Source organism: Siphateles boraxobius, unplaced genomic scaffold, assembly GCF_051911475.1.
Source record: "Siphateles boraxobius isolate OS27281-9 unplaced genomic scaffold, OSU_SipBor_1 25, whole genome shotgun sequence".
NCBI lineage: Eukaryota > Metazoa > Chordata > Actinopteri > Cypriniformes > Leuciscidae > Siphateles > Siphateles boraxobius.
The window spans coordinates 31,012,932-31,032,244 of NW_027508866.1; the positions used below are offsets into that span (position 1 = coordinate 31,012,932).

A 19,313-nucleotide genomic window follows, 5' to 3' on the forward strand; every position below is an offset into this window, starting at 1 on the left:
TTGTCTAGCTCTCCTGACGGTTTGCCCTCGGTTTGTTTATGATGTTTAATATATTCAGTTTCAGTCTAAAGTCTCTTTCTATGGTCATTATTTAATAGGAAACCCTCATAGATTGATGCAGGTGTCATGAGGTGAAGATGAGTGGAGTGTTTAGGGCTGTTTGGGTTCCTCATGTGCTGAACCTTTTCACCAGCAGGGCCAGATGTTCCAAAGCCTCAGAGATGTCTTGAATCAGAGTTCGAATCTGAGCACAAATGATATGGAGATGAGAAAGAGAGAGGAGGGGAGGGAGAGACAGAGAAAGTATGCCATTGTTTAGTTGTGCCAGTAACATTCTTCATTTAAAAGCAAAGATAAACTAAAACACACCCTGTGATGAATATAGAGTGCATTAGGCAAATATAATAAGCATGAAAATATTTGGAATTTTTTTTGGAGACAGAATAATACAATGCTTTCATTGTGCAGGACAACAGCCCAGATTTTGGAAGTCTTTTCAGTGATGGTTATAAATTCTTATTTGATGAGGTCATAGCGAAGTATTGGCTTACACTGCAAGTTTCATTTTCCTGTTGGAACAGTGTAGATGCATAATAGCAATGCTGATATGCTGAAAGGTCTATGTCTATTTTTTATTTTTTTAAGCAAAATCCATCTCAAATTATCCCAATCTCCAACTTAAATTCTCTCTAGGTAGACATATTATTGACATCCTTGATACAGTGTCTGCTTTTGTACACTGAATATTTCAGCAATAGTAAGAACGGAAATAGTATGAGTATCATGTTTTTCTTCCATACTTATTATATAGTTCTTGATAAACAAAATGTGAATTGTCGTGAACACATACATTGAAAAAATGTTGGTGTAAGGTTTACTTTGAAAAATATTTAACTCAGAAACTGCTAGGAAATTTCACAAATAATGGCAAGTAACACACTGAATTAAAAATGAATTTTTACAGCAGAAAGACTGAAAAAGTACTTTATTGTAAAACTTCCTCCAAACTTTTATCTTTAAACAATCATTTTTCACAGTGTAAGCGGTGATTCTTTTTCTATTTTTCTCACATCTTCCTAAATATGGATCTGGGAGTCTTAATCTCGAAACCTTTCAAGACAGCATAAAACGTCTTATTTGGCTCTCGTTACTCAGTGTCTTGGCCTTGGTTTGAGTATCAAAAATGTATATCTAGGTCTTGGCTTATGGTTTCAGACAAGACCACAGTCAATTTCCAATGTATTAAATGAGATAATTACCTCAATCATGGATCGGCACGTGGTTAAGCGTTTGAAATATATTCAGAATTTTCTCTTTTTTAACTCATTAAAGTGTACAGCCAGCTTTTTGGACCCTAACAGGATCTGGGCCTCAAAAGGTTCACACTCACCTTCCAAATGTTCCAAATTTAAAATAAAGTGTTTTAAAATAGAACTACTATGTTTTAAATAAAGTTTGCAGTAATAAAAAAAATATTTATTCTCTACATATCTCCTCTTCATTCATTTGCTTCCTAATCTAAATGTTTAATAGACCAGCCATTGTAGCTATATTACAAAAATTGTTGGCTCTTTTACAAATTGCTTTAGTACGTCATTTTTGATAAAAACAGCTGCTAAATGCATTAATGTACAGTAAATGTGGTCTGTGTCTCAAACTTAAAGTTTTGGCCTGGATCTGCGTCTTGGCTTATGGTTTCAGACAAAACCACAACTTATTTCCAAAGCATTAAAGGTGATAGTGACCTCAGGTCAGTGAGGTATTGCAGAGAATTTGAAAAAGCAGTGTTTCATGTCTTTTTTTCAGTTCGCTAAAATGCTATATAAATATATGCTAAAATAAATATAAATGTACATATAAACTATTGAAAAATAGAACAGTAAAATAATTAGAGACGATTATAGACTGTCCACCATCACCATCTGTTGAATTGATCAAGACTGAATTAGCAGCACTGGTGTGTTTGTGGGGGTGGATGTGCACAGAGGAAAGCTTATGCTGACTTTGGAAGGCTTTGACGTCGCTTACGTAAGCTTAGCATTCTTTTTTGATTTGTCTCCACCACAATTGCCCTGCCAGATGAGCTATTACACAAGCTGAGCCATTAAAGAAGCCCACTTAACAAGAAGTTAGCGTCTAGATGCTCATATCACATTCTCTGTGTCAGACGCTTTTTAAAACTACTTTTTAAGACAGTTGCTGCCATGCAAATTTGTAATGAATATTGAGATAATCCTCAAATAGGATATCAGGAGTGTGTAATTTCATGGGGAAATCACCACCACATGGCCATGCAGCCTAAATCCTTTAATGGATTTAATCCATCATGTGAACTTCTAAACGTTTTCCAAAGAGTAGGGTGTTTCCAAAGTAGGGTCGGTATGTTACTTTGGCAGATGATGTAATGTCTCAGACAGCATTCATAAATGTCACACCTTCTACTGTAAGACAAACAATTGATACAGACTTATCTCCTCCGGTCTTGCAATGCTCTCTGCCTCTGCAATATGGCACAAGGTGTTTTTAACAAAATGATACCTAGAAGATTGCATACACTGACATGCCCTCTTGCATTTTCCTTTGCAAGTGATATTTGTCCGGTGAAAAAAAGACAAAGCCCACTTTTTTTAAGCTAAACAGTTCAGAAAATATGTTTGTCTTTGAATAATAAAGAAAATATAAAATACCACAAAAGAGGTGTTGACATCATATGACTGTATGTCCAATAAAACCAAAACACAAGTCACGATACAAAGAAATTAGTTGTTTACAAAACTCCTGCAGTATTTATTTGCAGATGCAGATCTGAAATTCATTCATTCATTTTAGTGTTGCTTAAGTGTCTATATATTTGTATGACAAAAAAAAAATGATTCCAATGTTATTTTGTGCAATCCTAATACTGAACCCTTAATGCATAACATCTTCTCAGGTCTGGAAGTGTCCAGCACCACTGGAATGAGATCTACTACTTTGTTGATCACCTTGCACACAAGTTCATCAGGTGATTCCAGCAGAAACTCAGCATGCTGAGTTTTATTATTTTTTTGTGATCTCATAACTACAATGTTTTTATAAAAAATCTGGTATGTAACCTAAAGTTGTTCTGTTCAAATTAAATTGTCAAAAGACTGCACACTTTACTGTGGTGTGCAATTTTGAGTTGCCACTGTCCAAAAAATATAATATAAATAAAAGGCTCCAAAGCCAATTTAAGTGCTAAGGAAAAATGACAGCTTGTATAACAGGAATAGCTATAATGGAACTCCTAGTAGACCCTATTAATGTCAGCTAGTCAGCAACTACAGCATAGTGGTCTGTGAATAAACAAATTACATTTTCCTATTCTTCTCTGTCTTCAGCCCCCAGCTCCGAATGTCCTTTATAGTCTTTTCAACGGAGGGACGGATCCTGATGAAACTTACAGAAGACAGGCAAGAGTTTATAACACATGCTGTGATTTCATACTGCCAACATCTCTAGCTGAAAAGCGTTTGACTTTGATATCTCTTTACTTGCTGTGAGTCTGTCATCTTTATTTGTGTCGATCCAAGAAATCAAGAAGAGCTGGCAGCATTCAAATCCATGCTGGTCCAGGCTTTATGCTGGTTACCGTTGGTTTGGATCTGGTCTAGCTGGTCAAAATAAAAATGTTAATTAACATGAATTGTATCTCTCTTTTTAAGTATTTATTTAAATAAAAGGCAGTAAGCAAACATTGCATGATGTATAAATACTTAAATTGCCATGAAAAACTTAAAATGCTACAAATCTTAATATTCAGGGATCAGATTCGTGCTGGGCTGGAGGAACTTCAGCATGTCTTACCAGGTGGAGATACCTTCATGCACAAAGGTTTTCAGAGGGTAAGAGGATATTGTAAAATCCACTAAAATACAAGTCAGAACAAACGCAGTTTATTAAAAAAAATTGTGTGATTTTCTAGGCAAGCGAGCAGATCTACTATGGAACAGGTGATGGTACGTTCCGAATCAAGTTCCTATGATCACTGACTTGACTTTTTTTTTCTTTTTTTAATACAGTAGCTAGGGGAAAGTCCTGAGCATATAGATGACACAAAATCCCACTTTTGATGAATATACGCTATCTTTAGTTTTGTCATTTCATCTGAATATTAACACTTGTGAGATTTAGTCAGTAGAAAGGTTAATTTATCTAAATGTGTGTCTCTGCACACATAGTGATTTATGGCATTGTATTATGTTGAATGTTAAAGTTTTTGTGTCTACTTGTTAATGAGGGACTTGTGGACACATTAATGTTTTTAGATTTTTGGAGTAAAAGTTATAGTTTTTCTTTTGATAAAAAAGACCCTCAAATTAGACCCCAGGAGCCAGTTGCACCAACAGGGCTTTACTAAGCCTGGTCCTAACTGCTAAGTAAGTCTTAGTTAAGACCAGTCTTTAGAGTAGACCTAACGTCGGTTACACCAACCAAACTTAAGCCTAGGCTTAACTACGCCTGGTTTTAGCAATACGCGTTCCTGTGAATGGCCACAGAATATAGCGGTTGCCTAGCAGCGTGCATTTCTGGGGTTACGTTGTAAACTATCTTCCGGTGTTTCATCACCGCAGATTCAGTGGGGAGGTAAGCAGATCGCGGAAGGCGACGGGGTGGGTGGGAGTTTGGTGGGGTAAAATGGCCTCTGAATAATTCTACATTTTGTTCTATAACAAATAAATTAGCAAATGTTTCTATTAATTTCCTATAATAACACATTGGCTGATGCATCATCATCCTTCACATGATAAACATAGGCTATATCTAAATAGGTATAGTTCTTCACATTGTTCTTAAGGGGGCATATTTCCCCATGTTACCTCTATATTTTAACGCCGTTACAACAACCTTAAAAGTTCAACTAAGCCAATGTTTAAATTTAGCACATTTACGAAGTAGTCTACAGTAATTTCACTTGGAATCGATGCAAGCAGGAATGTCGCTAGCAAAAAAACCCGTTTCACACATTGCAAGATTTTAGACAATGGGGACCTTTTTGCCCACGAAATTTCACTAATGTGTGCCCGCACCAAAGTAGCCTATGTTTTAAGATGTCACATTCGTTCATTCTTTCGCCTGACGAGGTTTTTATCGAATATACATCGAAAAAAATATAAGTAGGCTATTGTTATTATCATGTTATTATGTTTACCCATCACAACGAAAGTTTAAAACTTGTTAATGACGGTTAGCTAAATGCGCTACGGTTGCCAAAGGACAATGGTTGCGCGAGATGATCCTCAAAGTACGATTGATTACTCCCAGAAATTACTGTCAGAAATTCAAAAAGTAATTGAATAATTTACTCTCTGAACCATAGGAGGTTCTTCTATAGACTATTATAGATTCGCTCTTTCTGTGTTAGGATACCGCACAGCGAGTGTCATCATTGCTCTGACAGATGGAGAATTGCGCGAGAATGAATTTGACTTGGCAGCCAGAGAGGTGAGACCTTACACCTTAGATCCTGACATATTTTCCATTCTTTCTCCCCCGAGCATGAAAATTGTATTTAGCACTAACAGCCTTTAGCTCTGACAGTAGGCTACCCGTGAGGCACCAGATATTATAAAATAAACTGAACCTGGGACCTTCTTTCTCTCTGACTGTCTATTTCAGCCTGTTATCTAGAGAATATTTGCATAGTTTGATATTTCACATGTGCTGGCTCTAATTTAATATATGCAACCTAACACATCTTTTTGAACCTGTCTTTGATACGATGAAATGGCAGGCCGGTCGCTCACGTCAGCTGGGAGCTTCTGTGTATTGTGTTGGAGTGAAAGACTTTAATGAAACCCAGGTAAGGTGACAAAATTATTAGCCCCTTCATTGTGTGCAGGTCACCACAATATAGATTTTTTAAGCAACTGATGTACAATGTAAGAACGAAAGAATAGAGAAGATTATTTTTCATGATTTCTCATTCTGTCACAGCTGGCAACAATTGCTGACAGCGAAGATCACGTCTTTCCTGTTAATGATGGCTTTGAAGCACTGCAAGGGGTCATTGATTCAGTGAGTGAATTAATTAAACTCAGTCACAGCTATTCTCACATCTTTCTTTTGATCATTTTATTGATGTATCTAAATAGCTGTGTTCCAAAACCTTGTGAGCTGCCTAGGCAGCATTTTATGTTATCAAATGTGCACTTTTGAGACAAAAAGCATGGCGTCTTTTAGCCAAATTCTAAGGTATCATTGCATGTATCATTCACTAAAAAGGCAATTTGATAATGTGACTCAGTGAAAAAAACCAACATTTATCTTTTAAACAATAGTTCAATCTTATTCAAATCCAGCAACAAGTTTGGTCAACATATACATTGAATGATATCAAAATATGCCATGTGTTTTCATGCTAATTAGACTATTTAATTGTTAGCTACTAAAAAAAACACTGGTTCTACTAGCTGGCCTCCGTTATGCCGGTAAACATTGTACGATTTTGGGCTGTCCCAGACGAAAGATGACCAAACGTAGCGATTTCTGTGGTCGTGGCTCCTAAACAGTGGCGCTACGTCGTACAGTGTGAGAGGTTCTGCCGGTGTCACGGTCTTGCGACCAAAGCTAGCCTGCGATCATTTTCTGACAGTGTCAGAAATTTAGCATGATCATCTCACAGTGTGTTTTCATCTCACTACAACCTACATCTACTGACTAGCCAATGCTCAATGTGACATGGCGCTAAAACTTAAAACTACCTCAAGCTCCATTTGCAAGATTAGCATGCCAAGCTGGCCTCTTTTCCCTAGCCATGACCGCGTCCATATTCTCCTCTTTCGCTTCCTCCTCTTTTTTTCAGCGCACATAAAAACCACAACTACCAAAGTGCAATTCATCTGGCTCTATTTTTTTACCACTAGCGCATACGGATGATGTTTTATTCTTCTATACTAACTTGCGTCATAGCCTACAATTCAATAGATGTCATAATCTTAAAGTCTACATATACATGTTGTACCCAAGTTATTAGATCCACGAATATAGTGTAATTTGTACTGATTTTATAGGATTGCCGGTACCGCACATTTCGAAAAGGTATTACACTCACCCCCCTAAACCTCACTCCCATCCCGGTCACGGCACCAATGTAACCCCTCCGGTTCTACTAGCACAGTGACGAGCAGGATTCTAACCAGCGTTTCCAACATGGGAGGTGGGTGCGATAAAAAGGACGCTAAAGAGCGCAGCCTCTAACGTCAGTTGCTTGTTCGCCTCTTGAGGTTTACTTGCACAGCTCTTATTAGCTGGCCTCCATTACGCTAAAGATAAACTCTATTGAAATCAATTGTGAGTTGATGCATATTACCTGCCCATGTATAGCACAACAATCAGTCATTTATGAGTTTGCATGAGTTAAAGGGTTAGTTCACCCAAAAATGAAAATTCTGTCAGTATTTACTCACCCTCATGTTGTTCCAACCCCATAAGACCTTCGTTCATCTTCGGAATTAAGATATTTTTGATGATATCTGAGAGCTGGATCACTCCTCCATACTAGTCCATAGGCTCTTCAGGGGTTGAAACTTGCCAGCCCCGAAAAGTCATTAAAGAGATCGTTTAAATAGTCCAAGTGACTACAGTGGCTCAATCTTAAGTTTATCAAACAACAAGAATAATTTTTGTGCGCAAAAGCCCCCAAAAATAACGACTTTATTTCAACTATTCATTTCCTTCTCTCTGGGCCTCGAGTCAGTTCACTAGTTTAACAGCGCAAGCTTCTGTTGTTGTACGTCACACGCATCATACACATGACCAGCGTCGGCCAATAAGTGTGACGTAGCTCTACTCAATCATACTAAGTTAACTGACTAGAGGCCAACAGAGAAGGAAATGAATAGTTGAAATAAAGTCGTTATTTTTGGGGGGTTTTGCGCACAAAAAGTATTCTCGTCGTTTGATAGACTTAAGATTGAGCCACTGTGGAATTCTAATGGAACTGCAACCAAGATTATACACAATGGGGCTAATAGGAAGTGCCAAGGCTCTCCGTTAGACGGGTCCTGCCTGTTCCTCTTTCGATCTTCAGCGTTGTCGCTCCTCCTTTTATGCTTCCGCTCCTCCGTGAGAGATGCACAGGTCTCACAGGTGACGTTCATTAACACTCACGCCACCGGCCTCGCGCCGTTCTCTCACGTCCCTCGTCCTGCTCGCCACACCAGCTCACTAGGTTTGGGCACAGAGCCTTTATATCACACAAGTAAAACTTACAGTAAGTTGTCAAAATTGGTGGATGTCTCTACAAAAAATTGACTAAATGCATACATTTTTTCTTGCCTCAGATTCTGAAGAGATCCTGTATAGAGATCCTCGCCGTGGAGCCCTCGAGTATTTGTGCAGGAGGTAAACATACGTCAGGCCTGAAGCAAAAACCTAGTTCAGACAGGCAACAAAAATCGGATTTTTTTTTTACATATACAACTGTAAACACATCACATGAAATCTGAACTTTTATATGAACTTATATATTGGATTGCAGGTTTTTTTCTGTTCAGGACACATGTATATAACATCAAACGCAATGTGTTTTCCTCCCTCCCAGAATCTTTTGAGGTGGTGGTTCAAGGGAATGGATTCCTTCACGCCCGCGATGTGAGCAGAATCCTTTGCAGCTTCCGTATCAACAACACCCTCACCGTGAGTAAGTGAAAAACAGCACAGACGGATTCCTGTTCCTTGCATTGCTACCTGTGAGCTGCTAAATTATTAATAGGCCATCCTGTGTTAGCATTAGCTGCTAACCCAAATGATCTCCTCAGTTGATAAAGAACAAAAGTGATAGTTGATAAATGACTGAAACTTTTATTCATCCAGGCCTAGCTCAACTCATCAGTGGAAATAGAAAAAGAAATATTGTCTTCATGCATGTGGCAATGCAGACAGCTTTGTTTTTGACTTTAGTAATGATAAAGAAGCCAATTGAATCCAAATGTCAGTATGGCTGCCGTGTTTTCTGCAATGGACTCGAGAAAGGTTGGCCGCAACACTTGTAAATCACAAGACTTGCCTTGAACGCAAACCACATGTGCAAAAAACACATATCTACACACTATTAAAAAACACACCATGGAAAATATTACCAGGACTTTTGGTTCAGGATATTAGATGTTTTTAATTGTTTTGTATATGTATTGGTTTGATTAGCATGTGTAGAGTTAGACCAATGTCACGAAAAAAACATATATGTGAACAAATTTAATTATTATAGGGTATGTCGTAAATGATACTCCCCATTGTATGGCTCTTGCATAACTGCTACATTTGGTAACTAATAAAATGGCTCAACGCACAGCGCCTGGAACGCTGGATTTATCTTGGAAGTGAATGGCTAGAAATTGGTCTGCTGCGGTGTTGATGACTTAATGATTTCTGAGCTCTGAGCTTCTATCCTTCTCGCTCAGCTGCTGTTTTACTTAAAGAATATCAGATGGCACTGGGGAATGCAGGGCCCATCTCACCAGTGTGATTCTCGGCCAGGGTAAATGAGGCTTTGGAGTCAAACGTTTTCCAGTTTCTCATTTTTCATGTGGAAAATGACAAGAGGATGAAAAGTTCTGCCCTTCAGTTGTAGGCTGAACCTGAATGGTAAAGATATGCAATGCAGCTTCAGTGTTTTTCTTCTGAAAATAATTATAAATGGTAATTGCTAAGGCAAGCATCTCCATTACTCATACGTAGGGTTAGGGGCTTTTCAAAGGTCTTCAAATAACTTGTCCTGCAACTTGTTTGTCCTAGATAGGCATGAATAATACCTCAAAGCATGCGGTTTATTGAGAAGAGGTGTGCTTTTATGAGAAAATGAGCAAAACAACCCCATAGACTTACAATTCAACTGGGATTTGAGTCATATCTACTGAACAAAATATCATAGAGACTTGAGTGTGGACACTTCTGACATGAGTCACCACCTAGCGATCACCCAAAACTGCCAAGAAACTACATAGTAACACCCTGGCATAAGTTTGGGGTTGGTAAGATATTTTTTTAACGTTTTTGAAATAAGTCTATGTTCACCAAGGCTGCATTTATTTGTAAAACAGTAACTGGTGTTATATTATTCAAAATTTTAAAAATAGCTGTTTTCTATTTTAATCAAATCTTCAGTGTCACATGATTACGGAGCCCCTAAAGGGACATGGTTGTGGAAAACTATGGGTTGGGGGGTGGGGGGGGACATATTTTGTCAAAAGTTTTGCGTTCCCCCGCAAAGAACTCAAAAGTTTTGTGAGCGAGCGCAAAGTTTCTCTGGGGAATGCAAAATATTTTGTGAGAAAACGCAAAAGCATTGACATAATTTTTCCTCCAATCTGCTTTTTTTTCCATCACCATGTTCCTTTAGGGGCTCCTTCATGATCTTTTAAGAAATAATTTTAATATGCTGATTTAGTGCTCAAGTAACATTTTTTATTATCACTATTCAAAACAGTTGAGCTGCTTAATATTTTTGTGGAAAAAAAATATTTTTTTTTTTTCAGGATTCTTTGATGAATTGATAGTTTCTAAATAACAGCATTTTGAAGAAAAAAAAACATTATAAATGTCTTTACTGAAGCTTTTGATATATTTAATGCATCCTTGCTCAATACAAGTATTCATTTCTTTAAATAAAAAAGGAATCTTACTGACCCCAAACTTTTGAATGGTATGAAACAATTTTTGTAAGGGTGGTTCAGATTGGTTTATATGTTGAGCTGCTGTAAAATTATCCACAAATACACGGTCAAATGAAACCGAATCACTGAAATCAATCCTAAGGGCACTTGCCAAGCTGCTTCTTGTCCTGTGTTGTTGTTATTCTCCAGTGAAGAGGCCTCTGGTAGTTGAAGACACGTACCTGCTCTGCCCAGCGCCCGTACTGAAGGAGGAGGGAACGTAAGTGTTGCTGGAAACTCTTTCTTCAGCTGAAGCAAATAAAGGTAGAATGGAAAGAGAAACACACAAGCCAAGAAATAAATTCAAACATAGGACAGAAAGACGCCCAGATCTCTCAAGGGCATTCTTATTCCAGGCTTTTTAGCTTATGAAGCATTGTAAAACATCTTCATAATTTTATATGTAGCCTACTGTACAGTAAAAATCTTTTAATTGAAATCAAATTTAATCAATACATGTAGTCACATTTTAATTTACTGTGGAAAAAGTAAAAGGAAGTCCCTGCATAACTCATCATAGTTGATTCTATTGTATTACATTTTTTTATATATTTGTTATTTTCAGATTTTACATGATAATATACATTACCTAAAAATGCATCACAGTTTCCACAAAAATATTAAGCAACAAATCAACATATTAGAATGATTTCAGAAGGATCGGGTGACACTGAAGTAATGATGCTGAAAATACAGTTTTGATCACAGGAATTAAATCAACTTTTAAACTTTTACTGTAAGTGTAATATCATATAAGAGGAGCATTTAATACTTTATAATACGTTTAGTACCTTAGTACGTTTTTTAGTAAACATTAACAAGCACTTTTTAATATTTCTAGCTATTTGAATATCTATTAACTAATGATCCGTTAAGCATTAAATAATGTTTATTAATGATTAAATAATGAAAGTTATTTTAAAGTTTTACCAACCCAGGATTAAAAATTTGTATATGTCATTTTATACAATGTATACCCACATTACCTCATTTTTTGGGTTAAGCATGAAGTTTATTTACCTAATAATTTTAAGGGCAACGGTTTCCCAACTTTTTTAAGTTAAGTCAAATGATCGCTTTTTACAGTGCATGTAATTTAAGCCCAGATGGAATTGAACTTTTTTTGAATTTTTGGAAAAATGCAGAATGTATTTAAATTAGAAAGCCAAAAATTTCATAAAAGAACTTTAAAAAAGAACAAAACAAGTCAGACATTTTTGTCATTCATAGGTCTGCCTCCCTCCATGTCAGTATGAACAACGGCCTGAGTTTTATCTCCAGTTCTGTGACCATCACGACCGTCAGCTGTGTGAGTACAGTAACCCTGCAGGGCAGCAGTGTCAAGCCCACTACCAGTGTTACACTGGGCAGAGCCACTCCCAGTACCACTACACTGGGCAGTTCCTCTAGCTCAGCTCCATCTTCAGTCTACCCTCTGAACACAGTCAGTATATTCTGTCCTACTTGCCCTCTCTAAAAACCAACGCTCCTCTGGTGGGGTGCCTTCCCAACAGTACACTGGTAGATTGCAGCAGATTTGCTGCGAGACAGAGGACCAAAAGCATGTGAACTGATTGAACACCATTGTTAAAGTGTTGAATGTGTGATCTCATGAAAACATGTCCATGTCACATTTCACCTGAAAACCACAAGATAAATATATAGATATAAATAAATATGTATATTTTGCATTGTAACGTTGTTTTTTTATTTAATGCAGTTTTTCTTTTACTCTGAAAGGTGATTCTTATAATCTTGTTGATAATCCAGTGATTTTTAAAATCAGTTGAAATACTTTACAATTGAAGTATTGAATTATCTAATAATTGATTTTTTTTTTGCATTAGTTAAAAATTATGAAAATAATTAAGAAAAGAATGTCACAGTGAAAAAAAATCTTTACGGTCAGGAAATAGGCTTCCTTTTCATTTCCAAGCAAAATACAAATTCTTATTTATTTTCTTTGATTTTGTGGTGAAATGTGACTGAAAAGTTTTTTAAAGGTTTCGTGAGATACTATTTAACTTCAGACAGGGTTCCAGGCATAGTCCCTTACACAGAGATCCAGATACTGTTTTAAAAAAGCTCCTTGCATAAATTCCTATTAATATTCTCTCCCTATACTCCATTACACCGCAAACTTTTAAGTGGAACCCCATCCAGAAGGGTTTGAGTGTGGCATGAGGAAGATTATTCAATGTGTATTTCCTTTGGACCATAAACCTCCCCTGGATCTGTGTTTCTGCTCTGTCCATCAGACCGACGGGACGTTCTTGGCCATAGCGCTGCTGATACTTCTGCTGCTGATCGCTATGGCCACACTCTGGTGGTTTTGGCCCCTCTGTTGCACCGTGGTAAGTCTCGCACTGAAGCCCCTCATCTCCGCTTTCTTTTTCAGATGTTAACCCAACCGGAGCCCAAAATCAAGTCATTACTGTGCTGAAAAGTGGTTTTCAAGCAGTTTTTGAGCCTATGATGTCTCTTCAGAAGAGCAAATGAATGTGAAATTTTGAGCCATGGAAAAAGTCTTGCTAAGAAGTGAGATGGGATAAAAAGAAAGAAGTTAAAAAAAAATGACATTTTGCATTAAAATCTAATTACCATTCCTTCAAAGATGATTCCTGTGACATGAAAGACTGTAAAAAACTGTTTATTTTCATTTGCAACAGATCGTCCATGAGCCGCCGCCGCCACACGTGATGGACGACAGTTCGGTAAGAGATGCTTTCTTTTGGTTTTCCTTTTCTTCCATGAGTCCTGAACGATGTTAAGATTACATTTTGTAGTTAGCAGTTGGAGACCAGTGTGAAAATCATCATTTACTCACCCTCAAGTTGTTCCAAACCTGTATGAGTTTCTTTCTTCTGCTGAACACAAAAGAAGATATTTTGAAGAATGTCAGTAACCAACAGTTGATGGGCCTCATTGACTTCTATAGTATTATTTTTTTTTTTCAATACTATGGAAGTCAATAGGGCTAGTCATCTGAAGCAGGGTTATTATACTTAAACTAAATCTAAAACCATAAAACAATCATTTTTGTTGCTTGAATTAAATAAACTTTAACTGAAATAACACTGGTCTGAAGCCATGTGATAGCTTTGTGTAAAACAGATCTATATTTAAGACATTATTCACTGAAATTCTTCCCCTCTGCTGTAGCTCTCAAGTCAGATTTCAATCAGCTCAAATTAGATTGGAAAGCAAAAACAGAGGGGTAGAATTCTAGCAGATCATAATTTAAATTGAATGTAGATTTTCAATGCTATGCCTTGCTGTTTTGGTAAAAGCCAAAGTGTATTCTCATCATGAAACCTTTTTCCTCCAACAAGATTTCTTCAGAGTGTTTTGCTTGTGAGGAGACGCCAGCTGACATTTGTTCCAAACATTTGCTCAGCAAAGTTTTCACAGATGTGGTCCCGGGTGCCAAACTGATAATGACAAAAGACAGAAAGCATCAGAAAATTATGTGATTTAATTTTATCTTGAATTTTCAAAGAAAATCCACCCTGTAATGTTGATTTCCCCGCTTTTGGACTAGGATAAATGTAAACATCTGGAGAAGACCAAAGAGCAGTTCCACTGTTAAGGAATTTTTGTAGCCTACTACCTCTTAAAGTTTATGAATTTTTGAGAACAATTTAATTGTCCATAGCACATTTCAACCTGGACACGTTGTAAGTCTTCCTCTTTCCAAGTCTCAGATTTCTCCTTCAAAACAGGAAATTCCACAAGCTAAAAGCAGGTCTTACAGTGTCTGAGGTAACAGTCTGCAGTGGAAGTATAAACTGATCCCTTATTCCTGCTCTCAGGGCTCATCACTGCGAAATTTATATCTTTTTACCTCAGAAAGATCAACTGTGCTGTACTAGGAATGGGTCATGATGGTTGAAAACAATTCACACATATAATAAATATTGTTCAAAATTTGGAGTCAGTATTTTTATTCTAAGATTTACTAAGAATTATCTTTAAATTTAACTAGGATGCGTTGAATTGATAAATAGTGAGATTGAATACATTTACGATGTTATAAAATATTTAAAGTTTTTCAAAAAATTCTGTTCTTTTGAACCTTGTTCATTAAAAAAATCCTGGAAAAAAAATTGGTTTCCACAAAAATGTTAACTGTCTTTAACATTGATAACCATCAGAAATGTTTTTGAGCAGCACATTTTTGAATGATTTCTGAAGGATCTTTGCTTCATCCATTAGTCAATTAGCCAACAGTTCTCCCAAGACAGCAGAATTAAAATGGATTTATTATTTAAATGTATCATTTTAAAAATTAAACATTTTTCTTAAACCCTGAAGACAGTGTTTAAGATAAGTTGTGGATCATTACCAGATTGCCAAAAGTTTCTGTTTCAGTAGAGGGTAATCTAGGGTAATACTTAAAATTAAAATAAAAAAAGACTCATGATAACAGTTCTTCTGTCACAAATCAGAACGACACAAACAGGTAAAGTAAGCAAAAGGTTTATTTATATGCACTCGGGGACAGATACGGCAGGTGAGTAGCAGGTTAGAAGTCAGATGAATATATGGATGGTAGCGTAATGATTGATAGAGTCTCTTATCTGATGGAGGGTAATGAAGATATGGAGGAAGGCTGAAGGAAGACTGGCTGAAGACGGACCGGACTGGAGAGGAAGACGGGATCAAGGTAGCAGACGGGTAAGTATCACAGCAGGTAGGTAAACAGCAGGTTGGAAGGGTTTCTTTATCGTGAGTCAGGTTGTCGTATGGATAGACAAGACCAGACAACTGGGAAGGTGAACTGGTGTGGCTTTTAAGCAAGTGAATGCGGATTGTAGACAGGTGGTGATGACAGGTGCGGATGATTAGAATTCGGGTGAGGCTGAACGAGTGGGCGGAGTGTAGAAGTCTGGCGCTGAAACTGGTGTATCCGTGACAGTACCCCCCACCTCCATGGCCAGCTCCTGATTTCGGAAGGGTCCGACGACAGGGACGACCACGACCTCTAGGCGCAGGACGATTGGGATGTTCAGAGTGGAACTCCTGTAGGAGAGTGGGGTCCAGAATATCCTCTCTGTGAACCCAGCACCTTTCTTCAGGACCGAATCGCTCCCAATCAACGAGGTATTCCAGGTGGCCGCCCCGTCGTCGGGAGTCTAGGATGTCGTGGACCCGGTAGATTTTTTCGTCCTCAGGGTCAACGGGAGGAGGAGGAGGTACGTTCTCAGCACCAGACCCTGGGGAAGAAGGAGTGAGAGGATTAGTGTAGGGTTTGAGTAAGGACACATGAAATGAAGGTGAGATACGGTAGTGAGCAGGGAGTGACAACCGGTAGGTGACCTCGTTGATCTGCCTCTGTATGGCGAACGGACCGATGTCCCTGGGACTCAGCTTACGACAGGGCTGTCGGAGACGGATGTCCCTGGTGGAGAGCCAGACCATTTGTCCTGGTTGGTATAGGGGCGTAGCAGATCGTCTTGCGTCGGCCTGGCTCTTTTGTCTCCGAACAGCCCTTTGCAGGTGGACATGTGCTGAGTCCCAGACCCTCTCGCTCACCTGGAACCAGTGGTGGACTGCTGGAACGTCGGAAGGCTCTCCTGACCAGGGAAACGTGGGCGGCTGGAAGCCGAGTATGCACTGGAAGGGCGTGAGTCCTGTGGTGGATTGCTGGAGAGAGTTTTGTGCATACTCGGCCCAGGGAAGGTAACGGCTCCAGCAGTCCTGATGATCGTGACAATATGACCGCAGGTATCTCCCGATCTCCTGTATTTTCCGCTCAGTCTTGCCGTTGGACTGCTGGTGGTAATCAGAGATTAAACTGACTGAAACCCCCAAGAGGTTGAAGAAGGCCTTCCAGACACGGGAAATGAACTGAGGTCCACGGTCAGACACAATGTCTTCAGGTATGCCGAAGTGACGGAATATTTGATTGAAGAGTGATTCAGCGGTTTCGAATGCAGTGGGTAGACCAGGTAGATGGATGAGTTTACAGGCTTTGGAGAATCGATCAATTACAACCAGGATGCATGTATGGGAATCTGAAGAAGGTAAGTCGGTTACAAAGTCCACACCGAGATGAGACCAAGGCCTTGTGGGCACAGGAAGTGGAACTAGTTTTCCCTCCGGTAGGCGACGAGGAACCTTGGCCATGGCACAGACTGAGCAGCCCCTTACGTACCGGGAGACATCCTGGGTCATATCGGGCCACCAGTAGCGTTGTTGGATGAGCGAGAGGGTTTGTTGGCTGCCTGGGTGTCCATAGCCTGGAGATGTATGGACTGAGTCCATGAGGGACAGACGCAGACGAGTGGGAACGTAGGTCCGTCCCTCAGGACCTCCCGGCGGAGCAGGTTCTGATTGTGTAGCATCGGCGATGTGGTCATCTAGGCTCCACTGTATGGGACTGACAACCAAGGCTGGAGGGAGTATGGGTTCCGGGTTGGAGGTGATGGTATCAGGTTGGTATAGGCGGGAAAGAGAGTCGGGCTTGATGTTCTTGTCTCCTGGGCGGTAGGTAACCTTGAAATTGAATCGGGTGAAGAATAGTGACCAGCGGGCTTGACGGGTGTTGAGTCTCTTTGCATCTCGGAGGTATTCTAGGTTGCGGTGATCTGTGATGACGTCGAATGGACGTTTTGCTCCCTCCAGCCTGTGTCTCCACTCCTCCAGGGCGAGTTTAATAGCCAGCAGTTCTCGGTTGCCGATGTCATAGTTCTGCTCCGCCAGGGACAGCTTTTTGGAGAAGAAGGCACATGGATGGAGTCGGAGTGGTGTCCCCTGCCGCTGCGAGAGAACCGCTCCTACCCCGGTGGTGAAGGCGTCCACCTTGACAAGAAACGGTAGATCAGGATTGGGATGGACTAGGGTAGGAGCGGAACTGAAGGAGGCTTTGAGCTTCTCGAAGGCGATGGTGGCTTCAGTGGTCCAGGACAGAGACTTGGCCCCTTTCTTTAGAAGTGAAGTGATGGGTGCACTGATTTGACTGAACCCTTTGATGAAACGGCGATAAAAGTTTGCGAAGCCCAGGAAACGTTGTAACTCTTTAATGTTGGTAGGTTGTGGCCAGTTGGAGACAGCTTCCACCTTCCTCTGGTCCATGGTGATGCCGTGTGGAGTGATCACATAACCAAGGAAGTGGATGGTGTCCTGATGAAACTCACACTTCTATAACTTTAGGTAGAGTTGATGATCTCGTAGACGCTGGAGAACAGACTGGACATGGTGGTGGTGCTTGGATAGGTTGGCAGAGTATATGAGAATATCATCGATGTAGATGATGACGAATTTATGTAGGTAATCATGGAATATCTCGTTCATGAACCCTTGGAAGACCGCGGGAGCGTTGGACAGTCCGAAGGGCATAACCCTATATGCATAGTGGCCTGCTGGGGTAATGAACGCCGTCTTCCACTCATCACCTTTTCTGATTCGAATTAAATTGTAGGCACTGCGAAGGTCAAGTTTTGTGAAGACGCGAGCACCACGGAGTTGTTCCAAAGCGGCTGAGACCAGAGGAAGGGGATAACGGAATTTGACAGTGGAATTGTTGAGTGTCCGGTAATCAATACAGGGGCGCAAGCCTCCGTCCTTTTTTCCAACGAAGAAGAAGCTGGAAGCGGCAGGGGACGTGGATGGCCGGATGTAATCCTGACGGAGTGCCTCCTCGATGTACTCCTCCATGGCATTCTGCTCCGGGATGGACGGTGGATAAATTTTACCACGCGGGAGCACCGCCCCAGGCAGCAGGTCGATTGCACAGTCCCATGGCCGATGAGGTGGAAGCTTGGTCGCCAGTTGCTTGTCGAAGACATCCTGGAACGCCCGGTAAGGGACTGGTACCTCAGGGAGTTTGTCGGTAGGCGGACTTTTGATAGAAGTGGACACAATGGAGATATCAGGAACCAAAGTGGATGATGAACGAGGAACCTTTCTGACGGAGTGCAGGCAGCGATTGAAGCAGTCATCTCCCCATTGCAACATCTCACCTGAGGACCAGTGGATGTTGGGAGAGTGGAGTTCCAGCCACGGGCGTCCCAGGATGATCTCTGCAGTAGAGCCCTCCAGCACCAGAAACGGAATGTCCTCCTCATGTAGACAGCCGATCTTCATGGAAACGAGGGGACTACTATGACCGATCCGCCCACGACCGGGTGGTTTCCCCAGGATGGATTGCACATGGAGAGTCTGAGGAATGGGTTTCTTACAGGTCTGAAGTCTTTGCAGAGTCGATAGGGAAATGAAGTTGCCCGCGGAACCAGAATCAATTAGCGCTTTCGCTGGAAGAGATCGTTGTTGGTAAGTGAGGATAACTGGAGTATATTTCATTGGTGAAATGGAACAGTGGAGACGGACTGTACTCACCGCCGGTCGTGGGGGACGAACAGGGCAGGAAATGAGTTGATGACCAGAGGATCCACAGTACAGACACAGACTGCTGGTGATGCGACGTTGGCGTTCAGCGGCAGACAGATGGGTGGAGCCGACATCCATGGTTTCTGGTGCTGAAGGGCTGAGCCTAGACGTAGGACGAGGAGGAGGCAGTGCAGGGCTGTCGAGCTGACAGGCAGTGCGGTGTTGATCCACGCGAATGGAGCGCTGGATGAGACTCAAGCCTGATGACATCGTCATAAATGGCCAGCTGTAAACGAATCTCCGGAT

At 40.3% G+C, this 19,313-nt stretch overlaps 1 protein-coding gene across 4 annotated transcripts in view; it reads left to right on the top strand.

Moving 5' to 3' along the window:
- The window catches only part of antxr1b (ANTXR cell adhesion molecule 1b), a 35,614-nt gene that overhangs the window by 5,614 nt on the left and 10,687 nt on the right, over positions 1 to 19,313 (top strand). For 3 of the 4 annotated variants that reach the window (XM_077243464.1, XM_077243466.1, XM_077243463.1), the window contains 13 exons: positions 2,933 to 3,004; positions 3,363 to 3,434; positions 3,785 to 3,866; positions 3,947 to 3,980; positions 5,387 to 5,466; positions 5,756 to 5,824; positions 5,959 to 6,039; positions 8,307 to 8,367; positions 8,567 to 8,665; positions 10,827 to 10,896; positions 11,907 to 12,120; positions 12,935 to 13,030; positions 13,346 to 13,390. In XM_077243464.1, the coding sequence (XP_077099579.1) occupies positions 2,933 to 3,004; positions 3,363 to 3,434; positions 3,785 to 3,866; positions 3,947 to 3,980; positions 5,387 to 5,466; positions 5,756 to 5,824; positions 5,959 to 6,039; positions 8,307 to 8,367; positions 8,567 to 8,665; positions 10,827 to 10,896; positions 11,907 to 12,120; positions 12,935 to 13,030; positions 13,346 to 13,390 (1,075 nt within the window). The remainder of the gene's footprint in view (positions 1 to 2,932; positions 3,005 to 3,362; positions 3,435 to 3,784; positions 3,867 to 3,946; positions 3,981 to 5,386; positions 5,467 to 5,755; positions 5,825 to 5,958; positions 6,040 to 8,306; positions 8,368 to 8,566; positions 8,666 to 10,826; positions 10,897 to 11,906; positions 12,121 to 12,934; positions 13,031 to 13,345; positions 13,391 to 19,313) is intronic. The other variant, XM_077243465.1, reaches the window with a different exon arrangement.